Consider the following 21,103-nt stretch of genomic DNA (forward strand, 5'->3'; position numbering starts at 1 on the left):
TTTTGAAGCAAAGAAACATGTATTTACTGATAAACTGTGTGAAAACTATGAAGTAAATGTTTTAAAATGCTGCTAATCTAATGTTTTGTCACATTTTAACATACTCTAATACTAGTTATTACTCACTTTATGGAGATAATATGCAAAAAAAAAAAAAAAAATTTGTTTAAAAAAAAAAACAAACCTGTTAATTATAGTCTCATAACTATAACAAGGAATTGATTTCCACTCAAACATGTTAGTGCAGATCAGGTTTATCAAGAACAGTACAGTTACAGTAATGGTCTGAATGTCAGTGTATTATTATGGGATGGTGCATGAGTGTCCACTGTGTTGGCTGATCTGGAACTAAAACAACCAAACCCATGAATATACAAGAGAACAGCTGGAGAAGAACTGTCCACTGTGGAGACCACTGTGCATGAAAGGGTTAAAATGAACAAGAAATTGAAGAAAACAAGGGGTGGTCTAATAATTTTTTCCATGTCTGTACGCTGACACTCTTCACAAACTGCATGTACTTCCGTAGCCTGTACTGGAATGTGTTCCAATGACGTTCTCTAATGTGGAGTCAAATGTATTTTATCAGTAACTTCCGAACACTGCATGATGTTTAATGGTTTTCGGCTGAACTTTGAACAGTGGGATTTATGTATACTGGCTATCAGCGGCTGAGTAGGAGGTTTGTTTACAGTATTGACTCTGACAGTCCGAAGAAAAGAACAAATGCATAAGTCATATTTGCACAAAGAACAAAGTCTAATTTCGCTGGAAAATCTACTCAAAGGGATTCCCGGTTGTGGTCTCGTTGCTACAGTTAGAACTTTCAGATCCCTGGTTTTTGATGACATGCTCCCACAGGCTGCCTCCGTCCTCCTGAAACTGTACCTTCACCGTCAGAGGGGAACATTTAGTTACTCTGCACTTGATTGTCATGGTGTCACCAGAGGCGTGTAATACACATCTGCTCAGATCAGGCAGGTGGTCCTCAGATATCTGACACACTAGCTGGTCCTTGGCCACGGAGATGACGGTGTGTCGTCGAAGGAAGTCGGGACTGTCGCAGAGCAGGTTGTCAAGCATCTCTATGTCCTGGCTGTATTTAAGCACCCAGTCGTGCATGTACCACATGTGGCAGTCGCATTTCCAGGGGTTTCCATGCAACCTCACTATGTGTTGGAGAACAAATGTATCCATGAGGCCGAACGGGAGAGTTTCCAACTGGTTATCAGACAAGTAGAGCTGCTGAATGAGCATCTGGTCCTGGAAGAGGTTGGCTTCCACTTTGCTCAGGTTGTTTTTGTTTAAGTGGATCGCCTTGATGTTGAACAGCTGATGGAAGATGGTCTCGGGCAAAGACGACAGCTGGTTTTCACTGAGGTCCACAGTCTCTAAGTTTGTAAGATTTTTAAAAGCGTCTTCAGGGAGGCTGAACAGCTGATTGGAGGATAAGATGAGGTCTGTGAGAGATGTGAGGCGGCTCAGAGAGGTGACTTCAGTCAGTCTGTTTCCTTTCAGGTTCAACTCCTTTAGATTTAACGGATCAGATCCAAGCACTTCATCGCTAAAGGTTGTGAGAAGGTTCCCCCGAAGGTTCAGCACCTGCAGTTTGGCTAACCCGGAAAAGACGTTCTCACTGAGTTCTGTTATCTGATTCCCTTCCAAGTTTAGCTCCGCAAGCTGAGAAATATTCTGGAACATGTCTGATGTAAGATTACTGATCAGGTTGTTGTTAATTTTAAGAACTTCCAAACGATCCAGGCCAGAAAAAATGTCGCTTCGTAAGTCTGTAAGTTTGTTTTGCGACAGGTCCAGGACACGTAGGTTGGGCAGGTGTAGGAAAATGAGCGGAGGCAGTTGGGAAATAAGGTTCCCCTTCATCTGCAGAGTGTGGAGTTGTTTAAGGGAGTCGAACATGCCTGGAAGAACGGTCCTAAAGCGGTTGAAGTTGAGCAGAAGTTTAGTCAGGTTACTCTGCTTGGAAAAAGTCCCCAGAAACAGATGCTCCAGCATGGGGTTCCCACTGATCTCCAGCTCCTGCAGCTCCGTCAGATGATCCAGAGCGTGAACGTGAATACTTCGCAGCGCGTTGTTCAACAGGATGAGCGTGGTGAGCTGAGGGCTTTCCTGCAAAGTGTTGATGAACAGGTAGGACACGGAGGAAGTCATTAAAATAAACTCCTTGACCTGTCTGGACACGTTTTTGGGTAAAGATGACATCCGTTCGTCAGCGCATAGTACTTGGGCTGGAGTGAAACACTGGCACCTGGCTGGACATGAGGCTTCGCTGTTGTTTTTGTCAAAAAGAAGCAACACCAGGAGCAGAGAAAGCCCAAACACTCTGTCCATCTTTCACTGTCAACACATGAAATAAACTTATATTAGAGAAACACTGAAAAAGAAATGAATGTCGAGCATTACACTGCAAAAATCTAAATCTTACCAAGTGTATTTTTCTCATTTCTAGTCCAAATATCTCATCACACTTAAAATAAGACATAATCACCTGAAGCACAGGTGTCAAACATGCGGCCCGGGGGCCAAATCTGCCCCCGCCCCCCACCAAAGGTTCCATTGCGGCCCTGCAGGATGAAAGTGCATAACTGAACCTGAACAGTCCAGGTTGAACAAATCCTTTTGGTTCAGGTTCCACATACAAACCAATGTGATCGTCAGTCAAAAGAACAACACAATAAACCAGAAATAATGACAACTACAGATTTATTGTGTGAAAAATTATGTGGAAAAAATTTAAGTGAAAAAAATTAGATTACACTGTGAAAATATTGACATTTACAAAACTATTCTTTCACAATCAAATGCAAATAAATACATAAATAAAACACAGATGCACAAGCAGAAATGTGCAGTTTGAACAATATTCTGTCTGTTCCTAAATGTTTGGTGCATTTATGGATCCACTGGGATCTGCAGTTGTGTTCATAATAACAGATGGAATATTGGAGAAACTGTTCAAATTTTAGTTCCAAACTCCAACATTTGAACAATATTCTGCCTGTTCCCAAATGTTTATGGAACACTGTGTGTAAATGTACATGTAGAAATAATAAGTCCAGGCAGAATAGTGTTAAAATTGAACTAATTTTTCCAATGAAATTTCTGTGTTTTTTTTTTTTAGGTTATTCACATCTTTTTTGTAAAATGTAAATATTTTCCTAATTTAATTGGGGTTTTTTTTTGTTCTAAAACAAAAAGAAAAACTTGGATTTGCCATTATTTATAGGTTATTCAGTCATTATTTTACTGGTCTGGCCCACTGCAGATCAAATTGGGCTGAATATGGAACTGAACCAGAATGAGTTTGACAGCCCTGAGCTAAAGAGGAACTTTTCAGTGAGATATAAGAACTGATTTACAGACAATAAATCTGGAAAATCTGATTTCAAGAAATCTTACCAAGATAATTTTCACTTGTTCCTTTGGCAGATTTTTTGTTTGAATTAAGAAAAAAAAAAAAAAAAAATCTGTCAGTGGAACAAGTGAAAATGATCTTGGTAAGATGGTAAGGTGAGCTATAAGAACTTATTTGTTGTCAATACATCTTGAAAATCTTTTTTTTTTTTTTTTTTTTTTGCTAATTCAAGATTTTTTTTTTTTTTTTTTTTTTTTGCTCAATTGACGCAAAAAAAATCTGCCAATGCAACAAATAAAAATAATCTTGGTAAGATTTCTTGAAATAAGATTTTCCAGATCTGTTGTCTAAAAATCAGTTCTTATATCTCACTGAAAAGTTCCTCTTTAGGTGATTCTGTCTTATTTTAAGTGTGATGAGATATTTAGACTACATGTGAGAAGAAAACACTTGGTAATATCTTAATTTTTGCAGTGTAAATAATCCTGTTGTTTTAGAAAAAAGCTCACGTTGCATCATTAAAACATTAAATGAAGTCCAACATACCTCTTTGCTGTAGAAATCACACAGTATTATGTCAAATTTCCTTGTGGATCTACACCGCGGCTGACACAAAGTGCAAATGACAACAAGCCAGAATTAGGCAAGACAAAACCTTTGGTCAGCAGCCAGTTCCTGTCATAGTTTCACTTGCAAAAAAAAAAAAAAAGAATTTCCTGAGATCAGGGTCATTCCTGTAATCCAGCAAATCAGCAGAAAATGAGTAGAAACTGGTCTGCAGTTGTATTTGTCTGTTCCAGATCAGACAGAGAAGAGGGAGTAGATCTGTTTGGTCTGGTTCATGTTTGTCACAGTTCCTGTTGACTCAAAGAAAACAAACAGTGTGTTCATGCTGACACATTCACAAAGTGAGTATTTTTGTTTGTCTGGACACCAGTGTAAAGTTTTTAGATTTTAGTAAATTTTGCAGAGTTTAGCAAAACCAATATATACTTATGGTATGTATGATAAAAGTAGATATCATAGAGTAAAATTATTCTTGTCTGTGTTGAGTTCATTTGAACAATTTTACATATTTTCATAGTGCTGAAGTTTGTTGTTTTTGCAGGGTTGAAATGAGCATACATATTTGTTTTTCATTCTCTTTTCTTCAAAAACAAAAAAGAAAATATGGGAAATATACAAAAAGTTAAAAGAAAAGAAAAAAAGCACAACTGAACAAAAAGGGTTGTAAAGTCATCATTTATTGTGACCCCTAATTGCAAAAAAAAATAAAAGATGCACAAACAGTTAGACACATCTAATGTGTTGATGAACCCTGGTATAAAACATCAGAAAATGAATGCAGTAAATATCATATTGTCTGAACCAAAGGGTTTCAGACATGTTAAGGTCAAAGTGAGGTCACATTACACCAGAAGTTCCAACCTGTTTTGTCTTGTGACCCAATTTTAACATCACACATTTATGGTGACCTCAGATATTCAAAACTGAGACTTTTTTCCAACCTAAAATTAATTTGTTTTTGATCTTGTAATATTTTGCTATACTATGTTGCAAATAACCATTAATTTTAGAGGACATTTAGTCTATATAATGTCTATTATTGTGGACATTTAGTCTATATAATGTATATTATTGTGGACATTTAGTCTATATAATGTATATTCTTGTGGACAGAGGCAGAAAAGCCAGGTGTAGATTACTGCACATTCACATCATAATTTTACACCGTGGATTTAATTTTGTTAAAGATTTAAATGGTTCTATGTAGTCTGGGGCACCGTAAAGGGGGGTAAACATGACACATTTATGGTATTGTATTTGTGTGTGTGTGGGGGGGGGGGGCACAGAGAAGTGGAGGAAGCCCAGTGGATATAGAAGTTGTGAAAATTTCGTGTAAGATTCGCTGTATAAGAGAGGTGGAGAAGTCAGGAGGCGAATGTTGAAAGCATGTGATGTGGTTTCTGCCCCCCCCTTTTTTTTGTTGCTAAAATTTATTTGTTTTGATCATGTAATAGTTTGCTATATTATGTTGCAAATAAACATTAATTTCAGAGGACATTCAGTCTATATAATGTCTATTATTGTGGACAGAGGCAGTAAATCCAGGTGTAGATTACTGCACAAAGGGTCAGGATCTGTCCAGTCAGTCCAGCTGTGATTTACAAGGAGGACAATTAATACTGAACAAACAAGAACTGAAACTATGAATTATGAAAGAGCTGCAGCATCTGAAACTGACCACAATGAACATTTGACACAAACAGAACCACAGTGCTGCAGTTTCACAACCACAGTTTGTCTGGTATGGATTGGGATTGTCTCTGTCAACTCACCAGATATTTTTTTATTAGTAAGTTTTTATTTTTATTTTTATCAATTACTAGAAATTTCAGGCAACCCCAACGTGGAAAACATTGAATTACATGAAAATGTTTACATTTATAAACTATCCTTTCACAAAAAATGTGAATAATCTGAACAAATATGAACAATTTAACAACTATGAAAATCTTAACAACAAGTGCGTGGAATTTTAACAATATTGTGTCTGTTACTGTTGTTGTCATTGTTACTAAATATTTTGTGTGTTTGTAGATCCTCTGTGATCTGTAAGTTTTAATGCACATGTGTAAATGATAAACTGAGGCAGAATATTGTTAAAATTTTACTTATTTTTCTCAAGAAATTTCAGTTTTTTTCATGGCTGTTCATGATAAAGGATAGTTTTTGGTTCAGTTTGTTTGTTTGTTTGTTTGTTAACACTCTAGCAGCAAATCTATTGGTTGAATTCATACCAAATTTGGTTTATAGATTTCCAGTGATCCAGAATAGATGTGGTTACATTTTGGGACAAGTAGGTCAAAGTCAAAATTTTTTATGAATTTTTAAAATAGTTTTTTTCCCCATTTACTTAAAATGGCCAAAATTTTACGTGTCTATTGCAGCAAAACTATCGGTTGAATTCATACCAAATTTGGTTTATAGATTGCCAGTCACCCAAAGTAGAAGTAATTACATTTTGGGAAAAGTAGGTCAAAGTTAAAATTTTTTTAATGAATTTTTAAAATCTTTTTTCTTTTCCCATTTACCTATAATGGGCGAAATTTCACATGTCTATAAAAACACCAAATTGTTTCAACTTACTATAAACTTGGCACATATATACAGTAGAGGCAACTGATCTGCTGACATCAGCACACACATAGACATGATGACATCAGCTGGATCCATGCCAAAATAAACTACAATATGTGCGAGGGGCGGGGCTTGTTGTGCCTGGAACCACTTTTTTGTAAATATAAATGCAGTATTTTCATCATGTAATTTTAGTTTTATCACTAAAATATAGAGAAAAGTTTGGAGTTGACATTAATATATCCTGAGACTCAGGAAAATACAAGTTTGGGCTTTTTTTACATTAAATAATTGCCTTTATTGAAAACAGTGCGATGCAACAGTTTTTTCAGATTCGTTTTTAAAAATTTTGATGGAATGTCCTTTGCAGCTGACAGCATTTTGGTTTTGTTTCTTTTTGGATAAAGCTGTGAAAGTCTTGTTCCTACAGAGGACAAAAATGCATTGCTGGGTCTCAGGAGGATGTTATTACGTTATTATTTTCCTGGTCTGACCCACTTTAGACCATATTAGGAGGATGTGGCCCCTGGAGTTGGACAGAGGACCAGAGGATATGCCCCTCTCCTGCAGGAGCCCTTCACCTCCACTAGGTGTCCTTCTTCTCCTCTGTAACTCATCCACAGGTGGTATTCATGGACCCTCCCTCTCCTCCAGCTTCGTCCTGAGGATGCACAGGTAGACAGCAGTGCTTCAGGGTAAACCTCCTCCACCCATAACCACCATCTGGGGAGTTTTCCACTCACACTTTGTGAACTTCAAACCATTCCTTCTCTTTATTTTTCCTGGAGTTAAACAATGGCCAACGCAGGAATCCAGCTCCTGGGCTTCACACTGGCCTTCCTGGGCTTCATCGGATCCATAGCGTCCACGATCATGGTGGAATGGAAAGCTTCGTCTTATGCAGGAGACAACATTATAACAGCTCAGGCTCTTTATGAGGGTCTGTGGAGGAGCTGTGCATCTCAGAGCACAGGCCAAATCCAGTGTAAAGTCTACGATTCCCTCCTTCAGCTCCCAGGTAATGGACTTTTATTTAACACTGTCATTCACATCAGTTTCTTCAACAAACACAAGTACATTCTTCTAAAGTTTTAGTTTCTTTCTTTTACTGATATATGGATGTGGAGATTCAAATGGTGTTGTGGTTAAATATTTCAAAATCTTACCAAGTGTATTTTTCTCATTTCTAGTCAAAATATCTCATCACACTTAAAATGAGACATCATCACCTAAAGAGGAGCTTCAGTTCAGTTTCTATGCTCTGTAGATGTGGAACAAACTACCAGAAAATATCAGGTCTGATGTCTGAGAGTCTGAGTTCTGTTCAGTCCAGGTTCCGGACTCACCTGTTCACTGGGATCTGGTTCTGGTTCCAGGTTCATCTGTTCACTGCTGCCGCTGACTAAAAGGATTTGGGCTTTTTACATTTTAGATTCTCCTTTCAAACTCTGCACTGTAACTCTTACTTTAATATGTTTTTTTTTGGTTTTTTTTTTTTGTTTGTTTGTTTTTTTAATTTTATTTGTGAATTTTCAACAGCAGAACATGGATGCATCATACAATCTGTACATTTCTACTGTGTTTTTGAACACAAGTCCCACCCACAACTTAAATATAAACATAAACATGTAAATATATTTACCAGAAGACATCAGGATTATGAAGAAGAGGCATATAGCATTCATACAAAGTCTAGATATGAAAACATAGTAAACGCAAAAATAAATACATAAAATAAAATTGAATAGATAGCAATTATACATGTATTAAAAACAAACAAACAAACAAAAAAAAAACAGAAATAAAATCTGTACCATACCTACAGTTCTCCAGGTGATGAGTGGTGGTTTGGTGTTAAAGTCATGATATTTTGCTCATTCTATCAGTTTCTGTGAATTTTACAAAAGGCTGCCATGCTTTATAGAATTCTGCAGTTGATCCTGCTAACGTACATCTCATCTTCTCTGAATGTAAAAACCTCATAATGTCTGTGATCCACTGATCATGTGTGGGAGATGTGTGTTTTTATATTTTTGGGTTTTCTGTGTTGTTTTCTTCCTTGCTGTTTTTAATCACCTTTTACATGTTTCTTTTACAATGTTTTAAATGTGTTTCTTTTTCCTTGTCGTCGTATTTCCATGTCCTGTGTGAAGCACCTTGAATTGCCTTGTTGCTGAAATGTGCGATACAAATAAACTTGCTTTGTCTTGTCTTTTCAGTGAGATATAAGAACTTATTTTTAGACAATAGATCTTGAAAATCTTATTTCAAGAACTCTTACCAAGATCATTTTCACTTGTTCTATTGGCAGATTTTTTGCTTAATTGAAGCAAAAAAAAAAATCTGTCAGTGAAACAAGTGAAAAATCAGTTCTTTTATCTCACTGAGAAGTTCCTCTTTAGGTGATTCTGTCTGATTTTAAGTGTGATGAGATATTTGGACTAGAAATGAGAAAAATACATTTGGTAAGATTTGGATTTTTGTAGTGTAGAGGCTCTATAAAACTAAAATCATCCATAAAATAGGGGATGTTTAGTCAGTAAATCCAGATTATATGAAACTTTCTGGTCATTCAAATCTACTAGAGGTTCAACAAAGCATCCTGACTCAGAGAAAACACGACCTCAAACATGCAGAGACATGCTGAATACCAAATACCAGAGCCACTGCCTGAACTCCATTCAAAGAGAACAGAAATGAGAGGTTCTTTTACACAGATACAGTTACATTTGATAATCCACCACATGTAAATCTATCTGTGCACATGATGGGCTGGTTATATGATAATTCAGATACTTCTTTTTCTCAAATTCATCAAATGAAAACAGAAGGAATGGAGGTGACTCATGTCATTTACATTCCCTCCATCTGTGCTGTGAAGAGGACTGCTTATGAATGGACTAACCTAAGGCTACTATTGGAGGTTTTGCTTTCTAAAACTGTTAAAAAAATAAATAAATAAAAAGTTAAATTGCAGAATTGAGACCTAACCTGAACAAAAATTGTAAGTGCAACTGGTTTGCTTCATGTTATATATTAATTGTGAGTGGGTTTCTCTGTTCATACATTATTATAATCACATAATTTTACTAAAGAAAGAGCACTTTTAATCATGTTTTGTCTTCAGTTCTTGTAGCCACAATCAATTACAATCAAAAATCATCCATAACATTGATTAAAAAAAGATCACAATTGATTTTTTGGGTCATTTAGTCCAGCTCAAATTGCACTATATATATCATAAAGCAAATTTAAAATCTGTATTTCCAACTGATCACAAGTATGACCAGTATTTTTTATTTATTTATTTTTTTATTTTTTTTTATGAGGACCCCTTTGTAATGAGGGGCCTAATGGAGAAATCTGATGTCTCCCTGGGATCCAAGTTCACAAAATATACCATGAATTACTGTAATACCGACTGACTTTTCAAAACAATGGCCATGAAATGTACTGGGAAAAACAGACATAAGGGGAAACACAGTGTTTACATATGTACATACAAAGCAAATAACTGAAATTCTTCCCAAATACACTAGGGTTTTCTTTTTAATTTCCTGAAAGTCTTTTCTTTGCACATAAAAAAATGGGGAAAAAAAGTTATGTCCCTTTATATTCAAATACTCTTTTATCATTATAATATTATCCAATCCAACTTTATTTGTAAAACAGTTTAAAACAACCACAGTGCTGTGGAGAAAAATAAATAAAAACCAAAATAACAGAGTAAAATACAAGAATAGATTAAAAGAACTGGTGGTCCTGGTGGTGTTACCACAGGTAACAGTTAACAGTCAGTTTACATGATAATAGTTCCAGACCAACAATGGTAGAAACAAAAAAACTCCAACAGCACTAATGGTAAAGGACAGCACATCCCAGCGATGGTCAGAACAACAGCAGAAGGTAAAGGACAACACAGAGCAACTAGATGAGGAACAACAAACACACATGAACATTTAAAACAGAATATTGATGGAACATCAGTATCAAGACCCTCCATCTGTATACTGGGACCAGTCCATCTGTTTCTAGACCAGTTTAAATCAGTGGATATTTTGGCGTTGCTTGTATTGGATGTCCAGACTGTTCCACAGTTTCACTCCACGTACAGACACACAAAAGCCTTTACTAGTGGTTCCAAATTTGGGTAATACCAAATCTCCAAAACCTCTGAAATTGTGAAGTTATTTTGTATATTACTTGGTAGTAATTTATTGAATGCTTTAAATAAGATTATTGCTGTATAATATTTTACAAGATCATGGATTTTTAATAGTTTTGACTGAATAAACAAATTTTGAGTGTGTTTTAGAAATCCAACCTTATTATGATCCGTACTGCTGGTTTCTGTAACATGACTAATAGATTAATGGTGCATTGACACTGACATAAAAATAATCCATTGAATAAACATTTGTGGATGGAAGCTTCAACACCTGTTCAAACCAGATGATGGTGTGCTTTTGTTTGCAGCGATTGTTCAGGGAACCCGAGGCCTGATGCTGTCCGCCATCCTGCTGTCATTCATCGCCATCATGGTGGCGGTGGTGGGCATGCGGTGCACCACCTGTTTGGCCGACGAGCCGACGCAGAAGGACAAAGTGGCTCTGGCCGGAGGAGTTCTCTTTATTATCGGCGGTCAGTGTGTTGAGAGTTTATACACTGTCGTCCATGAAGTTGGAATCATTTTGTTTCCAGACATATTCCTCTATTTAACCCTGTAAAGCCTGAACCATTAAATCATCGACAGAAAATTCCAGTTCTTTGAAAATGGAGCCTTTATTGGTCCTTCTGAACAACCCCATTTTTTTTAAAATATCAATTTCCATGTATGAGTTTCAATTTTGTATCATATTTGATACATCGGGTCTCAATGGAAAAACTATCACCATTTTCATGTGTGGAAGTCTCAGAAGCAGTTCCAGAATTTATAATATATAGATTTTTTTTTTTTTTTTTACTTGCTTTATAAAAAATGACTTTCACCTGGATATTATTAGCCCATTCTTTCTGCATGAAGACACAATTTACAAGAAATGAGTTCTTCCGTCTAACAGTAACGCTCAGAAATTTTTTATTTTTCTGGAAAAATTGTAAATGGGGGGATTGATTAAAGCAAAAAGATGGATTAATATTTGAAAATAGTGTTTGTAATAATACCTGAATGAACCCATGATACAGTAATTCAGGGTTCCTGCGGGGTCTTAAAAAGTCTTAAAAGTTTCTTGAATGTACAAATCTGCATTTAATACCTTAACCCTGTAAAGCCTGAATCATTATATTATTGACAGAAAATTCCAGCTCTTTGAAACTGGAGCCTTTATTGGTCCTTCTGAACAACCCCCTTTTTTTTTTTTTTTTTTCAAATATCAATTTCCATGTATGAGTTTCAATTTTGTATCATATTTGATACATCAGGTCTCAAGGCTCAAATATTATTATTTTTGAACAAACAAAAACATAATATAACACAAACATGTCTAACAAATTGGTAATTCCTTTTCTAAACTGTCAAAGTTCTTCCTCCTTCCTCATTAACCCTTTCGTGCATGAATTAGGAGAAACATAGTTAAGATTTTTTTCCTCTTTAGGCATGAAAAAAACAATGCGATAGAATTTTTTTTTTTTTTAATGAACCTATTTTTTGTGGAGTTACAAAAATGTCTACTCAGTTGGACACCATGGGTTTAATTTTTGAAGCAAAGAAACATGTATTTAAAATGCAGTAACAGAAAGTGATAAACTGTGTGAAAACTATGAAATAATATTTTTAATGCAGCAGATCTGATGTTTTCTCACATTTCATCGTACTCTAATACTAGTTATTACTCACTTCATGGAGATAATATATAAAAAATAACATTTTTGTTTAAGTAACCTGTTAATTACAGTCTAGTAACTGAAAATTGATTTCCACCCAAACATGTTAGTGCAGATCAGGTTTATCTAGAACAGAAAAGTTACAGTAATAGTCTGAATGTTAGTGTATTATTATGGGATGGTGCATAAGTGTCCACTGTGTTGGCGGATATGGAACTAAAACAACCAAACCCATGCAATGTGATGTCATGACTTTGCATCAATATGCACGCCACTTTTGATGGTAAATTGGCGTGTTATCTGTACGACATTGTAAGCTTTTCGCATGTATATTTACCCATTGAATATACAAGAGAACAGCTGTTGAACAGCTGTCCACTGTCGAGACCACTGTGCATGAAAGGGTTAAACGCAGTCTTGTAGTGTCACTAAAGGCCTCTGGTGAATGAACTCCTCCCCCTGGTGGATAATCTGTGTATTGCATGTATCTAATTGTATACATCAGGTTTTTCAAGACAAAAAATATCACCCTGATCATGTAGAGGGATTCAAAACTCATGTATCAAGTAAGATATGTTTGGCGTTATAGGGTTATACGCATCAGTAATCAGGTGTAATGATTACACTATTGATCAAGAATAAATCCCATTGTGACAATCATTTCATGAGACGAGGTAAAGACGTTCCATTCCAACTCTGTGGTCAACAGTGTATTTGACCTGATATAAGTCACTCAGAGAAATACTCTGAAATTCAACATTTTAACTTTAGTGTGTCATTGGAGGACATGACAATATTTTATTACTTTTGTGAAATTTTTCAAATTTTTTTTTATTGTTTTGAGGAAAATCAAGGTTAACTCAAGATTCAAGATTGTTATTTGTCACATGTAGATGTACAGGTACACTCAAAACGAAATGAAGCTACAAAAAGCACCCCTGTGCAAACTAGTGAGCAGAGAAAATAACATATATATAAATAAATGATACAAAATATAATATGAAATAGAAAATGTACATATGGACATGTAAATATTAAGTATGAACAGCAGCAGTAAGTTTCAGTATGTGCAATATGTGTGATTGGAGAGAAATTTTTTTCTTCTGTGTGTGTGTCTGTGTGTGTGTGTGTGTGTGTGTGTGTGTTAGTAGCAGTACCATAACTTCATGGTACCTACCAAAGCAGGTCCACTCACTGTTCATGCAGAGGTGGACCTTACAGACCCTGGAGACCACATTGGACCTGACAGACCCTGGAGACCACATTGGACCTGAGATTGTTGACTCACTGTCCTCACTGGAACTGTCTTGTAATACATGTGGAAATTACCAAAAATAGTCACTTGCCCAAAAAAGGATTAAAGTTCAGGGTTACAGATGTGCAAGACCAAGATGCATGTATTAGAACTGTTTTCTACTGCATCACATGAATCACACAAAGATGTAAAAAAAAAAAATCGCAAAAAATTTGAACTTGGACCTACTTTTCCCAAAATGTAATGACATCTATTCTGGGTCACTGGTAATCTATAAAACTGTTTGGTCTGAATTCAACCAATAGTTGTGCTGCTTGAGTGTTAACAAAGAAACAAACCGAACCAAAAACGATAGATAGATAGATAGATAGATAGATAGATAGATAGATAGATAGATAGATAGATAGATAGATAGATAGATAGATAGATAGATAGATAGATTAGAAAATTAGAATATAAGGATAAAAATAGAATATAACAGCAAACACACGATACATAATAAATTAGAAGTATAAAAAAATAACTGGTAGAAAATCTGGACAAACAGGATCAATGAGGTGCAAACATAAACTGTAATGTGCAAAGTAGAACGTTTGGTTTTTTTTTGTTTGTTTGTTTTTTTCAGTAAGATGGAAGTGGGTGCATTTCAATAAAGTCCATTAAACTAGATTTCCTAATCCTGTCTTTATGTTTTTTCCAATAACCTTTCAAATACCTCCCTGGTCATCTTCCCTCTCTTATCAGGACACATTTGTCATCCTACAGGTGTCACTCCTCACAGCTGTAGGTCAGATTTGACCGATTTAACCTGGTTTGGTTGTGTAGTGGGTGTGTGCGTTTTGTCCACACACCAGCTCGAATGTGTTAACCTGAAAACGCTCACAGTAAAATCCAAATATTTTCCTCCTCAGGTCTTTTTGCTCTGGTGGGAACGTCTTGGTATGCCCAAAGAGTAGCACAGGAATTCTACGACCCCTTTACTCCGACTAACTCAAGGTGAGCTGATGTTTTTCTGTCGTTTAGTCTGGAATTCACAGTAATTCCCTCGGCCAAGGAGGTTGTGTTTTTGTCGGCGTTGGTTTGTCTGTTTGTGTGCATGATAACTCAAACAGTTATGGATGGATTTGGATGAAAATTTCAGGAAATGTTGATACTGGCACAAGGAAGAAATGATTAAATTTTGGTGGTGATTGAGGGTGTGGGGTCCACTGATCTGCTTTGGCAGAGGTCTGCGCTCTCTGAGTGCTTCTAGTTATTAAGTGTCACTGTGCAAGCGTGTATACTTTACACATTACAGCATTAATTAACAAAACTGCTGCAAAACTGTTGCATCATGCTGTTTTTATTTTGTGCAAAACAAGCAGGAACCTTTATTTTTTAATTTATTTAATTTATTTATTATGTTTATGTTTATGCATTTGGCAGACGCTTTTTTCCAAAGCGACTTACAGGGGAAAACCATTTAAATCACTCAGTCAATCAAATTTTATTTATATAATGCCAGATCACAAAAAAAAAAAAAGTTATCTCATGACACTTTATATATAGAGTTGGTCAAAACCAGACTCTAAGCCAATTTACAGAAACCCAACAGAATTATTATTTCGAACATGCAAAGAAACATAATAAAACAAAACAAGCAAAAACAAAATAACATTTAAATGAGCAGAATCTGTCTCCAAATTTGTGCAAGTTTGAATTTTGCATGGTTGAGAAGGAGTAGGAAGAAGTATAAACTTATTTAATCCTAACCCTCGAGGGCTTTTACACATTTATCACTAACTTAATACATGAATCAAACAATACATTTTTCCTAATTTTAGCATTCAACTACAACAAATACATCATGCAATAATTGAATTATACACAACAATATGATCATGGCAGTACAGTCAATAATTACAGCATATTTAGAATAGAATAGAATAGAATAGAATAGAATAGAATAGAATAGAATAGAATAGAATAGAATAGAATAGAATAGAATAGATATTTATTGTCACTGTCATAAGAACAATGAAAATCAGTTTAGCAGCTCAGTTCAATTTAGCAGCAAGACACTGAGTGCAAAAGTGGACAGTATAAGAACAATAAAATAAAATACAAATATCACAGTGTTAAGAAAAGTGAACTGCACAAGGGCTTCAGAATAAAATATTAATATACATGCGCTACTAAGTAATGCTAGAACTCTGAATAATCAAAAGCTAACTCTGTACAACAGAGGAAGGATGGAACAATATGAACATTTCATATCACGGTTATTGTGACCAAAATTATCACAGTTTTCATTATTATGGCAGTATTATCGAAATTTCACTCAAAATGTTCAAAAAGTACTGATACACACACTGAAAGAATTTAACCAAGGTGTATTTTGAAAAAACAACAACAACAACAACAAAAACAAATAAAATAATTGTCCCAACGTCCCTTCTGTGTCAGAAACATTCAAATATTAACCCTTAGTGGTCTGAGTCTATTTTGTCTGTTTTTCAGTCCTTTTGATTTGGCCTTTATATACTATATAAACAAATGTTTACTATACCCATGTTTGGGATCTGTTTTTACAGCACAGCTTCATCATCTGTCTATTATTTTTTCACTTTAACCTACTATAAAAACATGAAAGGACAGAAAACACACAGACAAATATATAAAATTTGATTTGAAAAATGTATATAATTTATTGCATAAATAACACACAGATGTTTAATGAACCTTTTCAAAGACTTTAAAAGTGAATATTGGTTCCAAATATTAGGTATAGAAAATTAAAATTATAATAAATTAAAACTACACTCAAATATTTGACATAAAAGCAGATCTGTACATAGGATTTTTTCCCCCAAAAGTGCAGTAATCAAACACAGATATCATGAATTAGAATTTAAATGGTAATACTAACTATCTGCGATTTTACCACGGTTTATTGTTATAGCGGTAATTGTTACATCCTTACGACAGAGTATCAAACCACTTGACTGTTGTGTCTTCTCAGGTTTGAGTTTGGAAGTGCCTTATATGTGGGATGGGGAGCCGCCTGCCTCACTATTATAGGAGGAAGCTTCCTCTGCTGCAACTGCTCCAATCAGGGCTCAGGGAAATCTCCACGTTACCCACCGTCCCGCTCTGCAGGACAACCAGGCCGGGATTACGTCTAGATGGACACTTACCCGTCCAGCATCCGCCTATAACTCTAAAACAGGACACAAACAGTCACTGTAACCCATCAATTATTCTATTGGTCAGGTTTTTTTTTGTTTGTTTGTTGCAGGATGTACATTTGCAGGTGTTGTGTGGTGTATTTTTGATAGTTTTATAAAACCACTCTAATGCTCTATTTGCATAGGATTAGTATTACCTGTAAACCTTTGGTCATTTGTAATAATCATAAAGATCGTCTGTGATTTTAATCCATGCAAATCTACAGGATTTCAGCAAATACACAGCTCTTATTATTAGTCTGGTGCAAATCCACATCTGTGTATTTTTTCTGCTCATGAAAGCCTCACAAGTGTTTGAGTGCAAATTTAGGAGAATGGTGTATTGACAACACATGGATTTAGACAGAAAAGTTCAAGTTAAATCTCTAAAGATGATTAGATGGATGCATGGATGATGAGGGTAACAGTAAGGAGTGTATTTTTCTGTCTTTCACTGTGATTAGATTAGATTAGATTAGATTAGATTAGATTAGATTAGATTCGATTCGATTCGATTCGATTCGATTCGACTTTATTGATCCCACGATGGGAAAATTCAACGGTCAAGGTAACAACAGAATAAAGTGCAAGAAAGAAAGTGCATATGCATAAAGATTGTGCCAAAAAAAAAAAAAACAGGTTAGTGTAAAAGCAAACAATATGAAATAAAAAATAACAAGTGGTGCCAGGCACAACAAACCCCGCCCCTCACATGTATTTTGGCATGGATCCAGCTGATGTCATCATGTCTATATGCATGCTTATGTCAGCATATCAATTACCTCTATATATGTGCCAAGTTTGAAGTGAATTGAAACAAAATTGATGTTTTTATAGACATTTGAAATTTCGGTCATTATAAGTAAATGGGGGGAAAAAAAGATATTAAAAAATTCATAAAAAATTGGAACTTTGACCTATTTTTCCCAAAATGTAGTCACATCTGTTCCTGGTCACTGGCAGTCTATAAACAGAATTTGGCCTGAATTTGACCAATAGTTTTGCTGCTACAGACATTTAACATTTTGCTCATTATAAGTAAATGAAAAAAAAAGATTGTAAAAATTCATTAAAATTTTGAACTTTGACCTACTTTCCCCCAAATGTTATCACATCTATTCTGGGTCACTGGCAATCTATAAACCCAATTTGGTCCTGATAGTTTTGCTGCTAGAGTGTTAACAAACAAATAAACAAACAAACCGAACCAAAAACAATAGTCCTTACCTCCCCTTCAGGGGGTGGGGTAACAATAATAATAAAAAACTAAAAAACTATGCAGACTATATACATGTTTACAGCTTATCTTTAAGTGGAAGCCTTAACATCACGTCCATGGAATAATGTCAGTAAATTCAGATAAATATCGGACTCTTATCCTGTGTAAATGCAGCACATGAAACACAGATGTGGGAGTTTCATTTGGAGGTCCCAGGTTTCATTTGTCCTGAGTGAATGGAGCTTCAGTCTTCTAGTCTTTCATTAGGATGTCTCAAAGTCTTTACTTAGTCTTTCCTTTTTTAGGCACTGCTTTGGAACAATTCTTGCAAAAATGTTGTTTAAAAAAATAATAATGACAAAAAAAAACAAAACAAAAAAACAACTTTGTGTCAGTAACACCTGAAACACCAATTACATGCTCATAATATTCCAACAGAAAAACATGTTTATTCATAGATTAAACACATATGCACACGGGTAAACGTGGCCAAATGTGTGTGTGTTTAATGAACATAACACACTGTCACAACAACAAAGAGGAAAATGTTTTTTTTTTGTCTCATAGCACTGCTCAAGCAGCAAATGTTCAAGAAAAAGAAACGAACACTGAATTCACATCAGAACCAAAGTAGTGTGTGGTTTGTGTTATTAAACTGCACACTTCAGATTATACAGAGAACATGCCTTCAGTTTGGTAAAAGCTTTGACTGTAAGTACTAGTGTTTAAGAAAAACTGGTCCTCTACAGTCCTGCAACAGACGATAGAATTATTCATTTAAACTAAAAAATCTTTGTCTTAACCCATAAAGACCCAAACAGCCACTGAGAACCTAAACCATCTACTGATCTAAACTGTTGAATACCTGTTGAGTCACTAATTCTATCAATCCATGTCAATAATTGGTGTAAAATTCAGTTTATTGTCTTTTCATGGTCATCAGATATGACCCATCTGGACATTCAGAGGCTCTGTAGTTACCATGGAAACACCGTCATCGTCTATAACACAGGTGTCAAACATGCGGCCCGGGGGCCAAATCCAGCCCACCAAAGGCTCCAGTCCGGACCTGGGGATGAATTTGTGAAATGCTAAAATTACACTGAAGATATGACCAATCCTTTTAGTTCAGGTTCCACATTCAGACCGATTCAATCTCCAGTGGACAGGACCAGTCAAATACTATCAGAATAACAGAGAAATAATGACAACTGACAATGTTTCTGTTTGTAAATGTAAATATTTTCATGTATTTACACTAAAACAAAGTAGAATTTCACAAAAAAATGTGAATAACCTGAACAAATGTGAACAACCTGAAATGTCTAAAGAGAAATAACTACAATTTTAACAATATTCTGTCTGTTATTAAATGTTTTGTGTGTTTGCAGGTCCACTGTGATCTGTAAGTTATAATGTACATGTGGAAATGATAAACTGAGGCAGAATATTGTTCAAATTACACTGATTTTTTCAGTTTGTTCAATTTATTCACATCTTTTGAAAGGATAGTTTGTAGATGTAAACATTTTCATAATGTAAATTTGCTTTTTTTCACTCTAAAACATAGAGAAAAGTTTGGAGTTGACATTATTTCTATATTATTCTGTTATTATTTCACTGGTCCAGCCCACTGTAGATCAAATTTAGCTGAATGTGGAACTGAACTAACAGGAGTTTGACAGCCCTGCTCTATAACACTGATTCCCCAGTAAAACCCATGGAATTTGATAAATGACAGTAGATGGACAACCCTGTTTTATGTTCAATTAATGTTATATTTAGCCGAAAAAGTCCCCTTTTCTTCAGTTTTCTCCTTTTCTGATATAATAAAACACGACTTTAATCGGAACTTTTATGAACATCTTCATGATCAGAAAATTAAATATAGGAAAATACATGATTTATACTGCAAAAAACACAAAATACAGAGTATAATATTATAATAAATGGTGATAAATCAATTAAGAATGAATAAATAGATTGAAAAAAATAATTTGGAGACTGCCACAGAAGAAGCACTGGGTCTTTCAGGGTTAATATGTTCAGATCTCAGGACATTTTTACTACGCATTATTAGAAAAACATCTCAGTTAGTTGTGTTGAATGGATTGTTATCAATGGTGTTTCACATTATGTAAAATAAATGTTTCTTACTTTCCTATGATGGTGTAGTGTTGTCACTTGTGGAGAATTTTTTTTTTTTTTTAAACATTGTCTGGTTCTGAGGATGTTTAGACCAAAAAACATCTTGAGTAGGAACAGAAAGGCTTTAGTTAAGATAAGGAACAAAACAAGACCAGGATCCACATGTAAGTATACGAGTGGAGGAGTAAAAGCCACAGATTCTTCATCATCATTATCATCATCTAAGAAAGGGTTTAGTGAATAAAACATGTTTATGATGCAGAATGCAACTATAAAGATTATCTGAAACTCAGACACTACAAAACAAACATGGTCATAACAGGGTTCGCACACATTTTTCAAGGTCAATTCAAGCACTTTTAAGGGTCATTTTCATATTTTTCCAGCACAGCACCTTATCACTGGGATAAAATACATATCTATAGGAATACATATACCTATGATTATTTTTTTTTCACTTTTTATTATTCATTGTTTATTGTTCATTTACATATATCCAAGACAATTAAACATAATAATAATAAAAGACATCCCAGGGAAGCCCTCTGGGACAGGTTAAAGGATTACATAAAGCTGGGTAGGTCTGCATGTATGAAAGTATGAGTGCATGTGCATGTGTGTGCATACAGATATTTATTAGTTGATATTATTATGTATCCACCTTCTTTTGTATCTGCTGCCTGTCTTTTATTTCTTTATCTTATTTTTGATCTTTTATGTTTATGAGATAAACAGTATGTTGAGTCTGTCACCAGAGTTAATTGTTAATTATATACTACCTGTTTTTGTATGGAGAAACATATTAAGTTTGCCATGTACCAAGCCTTTCAAAGTTCAATAAAAACTTGAATTTCAAAAAAAAAAAAGTGATGTGTGAAGGTGTGTAACTCACTGGTGAAAAAAGCCCTGATGAAGACCAGAGGTTGGCTTTATTTTAA

The 21,103-nt window shown here is 35.1% G+C and overlaps 2 protein-coding genes across 2 annotated transcripts; one reads left to right on the forward strand and one right to left on the reverse strand.

Annotated features, from left to right (window-relative positions):
- Positions 1-603: 603 nt before the first annotated feature.
- LOC115436674 (carboxypeptidase N subunit 2) lies at positions 604-3,988 on the reverse strand. The gene is made up of 2 exons (XM_030159581.1): positions 3,920-3,988; positions 604-2,355 (listed from the first exon to the last, which is right to left on the reverse strand). Exon 2 carries the CDS (start codon positions 2,347-2,349, stop codon positions 778-780), a length of 1,572 nt encoding a protein of 523 aa, XP_030015441.1. The 5' UTR covers positions 2,350-2,355; positions 3,920-3,988; the 3' UTR covers positions 604-777.
- Positions 3,989-7,189: 3,201 nt separating this feature from the next.
- On the forward strand, positions 7,190-17,503 carry cldn1 (claudin 1). Its single transcript, XM_030159582.1, has 4 exons — positions 7,190-7,532; positions 10,991-11,155; positions 14,504-14,588; positions 16,594-17,503. The coding sequence occupies exons 1-4, from the start codon at positions 7,310-7,312 to the stop codon at positions 16,754-16,756; spliced, it is 636 nt and encodes a 211-aa protein (XP_030015442.1). The 5' UTR covers positions 7,190-7,309; the 3' UTR covers positions 16,757-17,503.
- Positions 17,504-21,103: the final 3,600 nt, after the last annotated feature.

The sequence above is a fragment of the Sphaeramia orbicularis genome, chromosome 17, assembly GCF_902148855.1.
Source record: "Sphaeramia orbicularis chromosome 17, fSphaOr1.1, whole genome shotgun sequence".
Lineage (NCBI taxonomy): Eukaryota > Metazoa > Chordata > Actinopteri > Kurtiformes > Apogonidae > Sphaeramia > Sphaeramia orbicularis.

Bases quoted from the DNA above. Each gene is read 5' to 3' on its own strand.
- LOC115436674 (XM_030159581.1), bottom strand. From the start codon at position 2,349: ATGGACAGAGTGTTTGGGCTTTCTCTGCTCCTGGTGTTGCTTCTTTTT.
- cldn1 (XM_030159582.1), top strand. From the start codon at position 7,310: ATGGCCAACGCAGGAATCCAGCTCCTGGGCTTCACACTGGCCTTCCTG. The intron at 11,156-14,503 runs GTCAGTGTGTTG...TTTCCTCCTCAG, and splicing joins AGTTCTCTTTATTATCGGCG to GTCTTTTTGCTCTGGTGGGA. The intron at 14,589-16,593 runs GTGAGCTGATGT...GTGTCTTCTCAG, and splicing joins TTTACTCCGACTAACTCAAG to GTTTGAGTTTGGAAGTGCCT.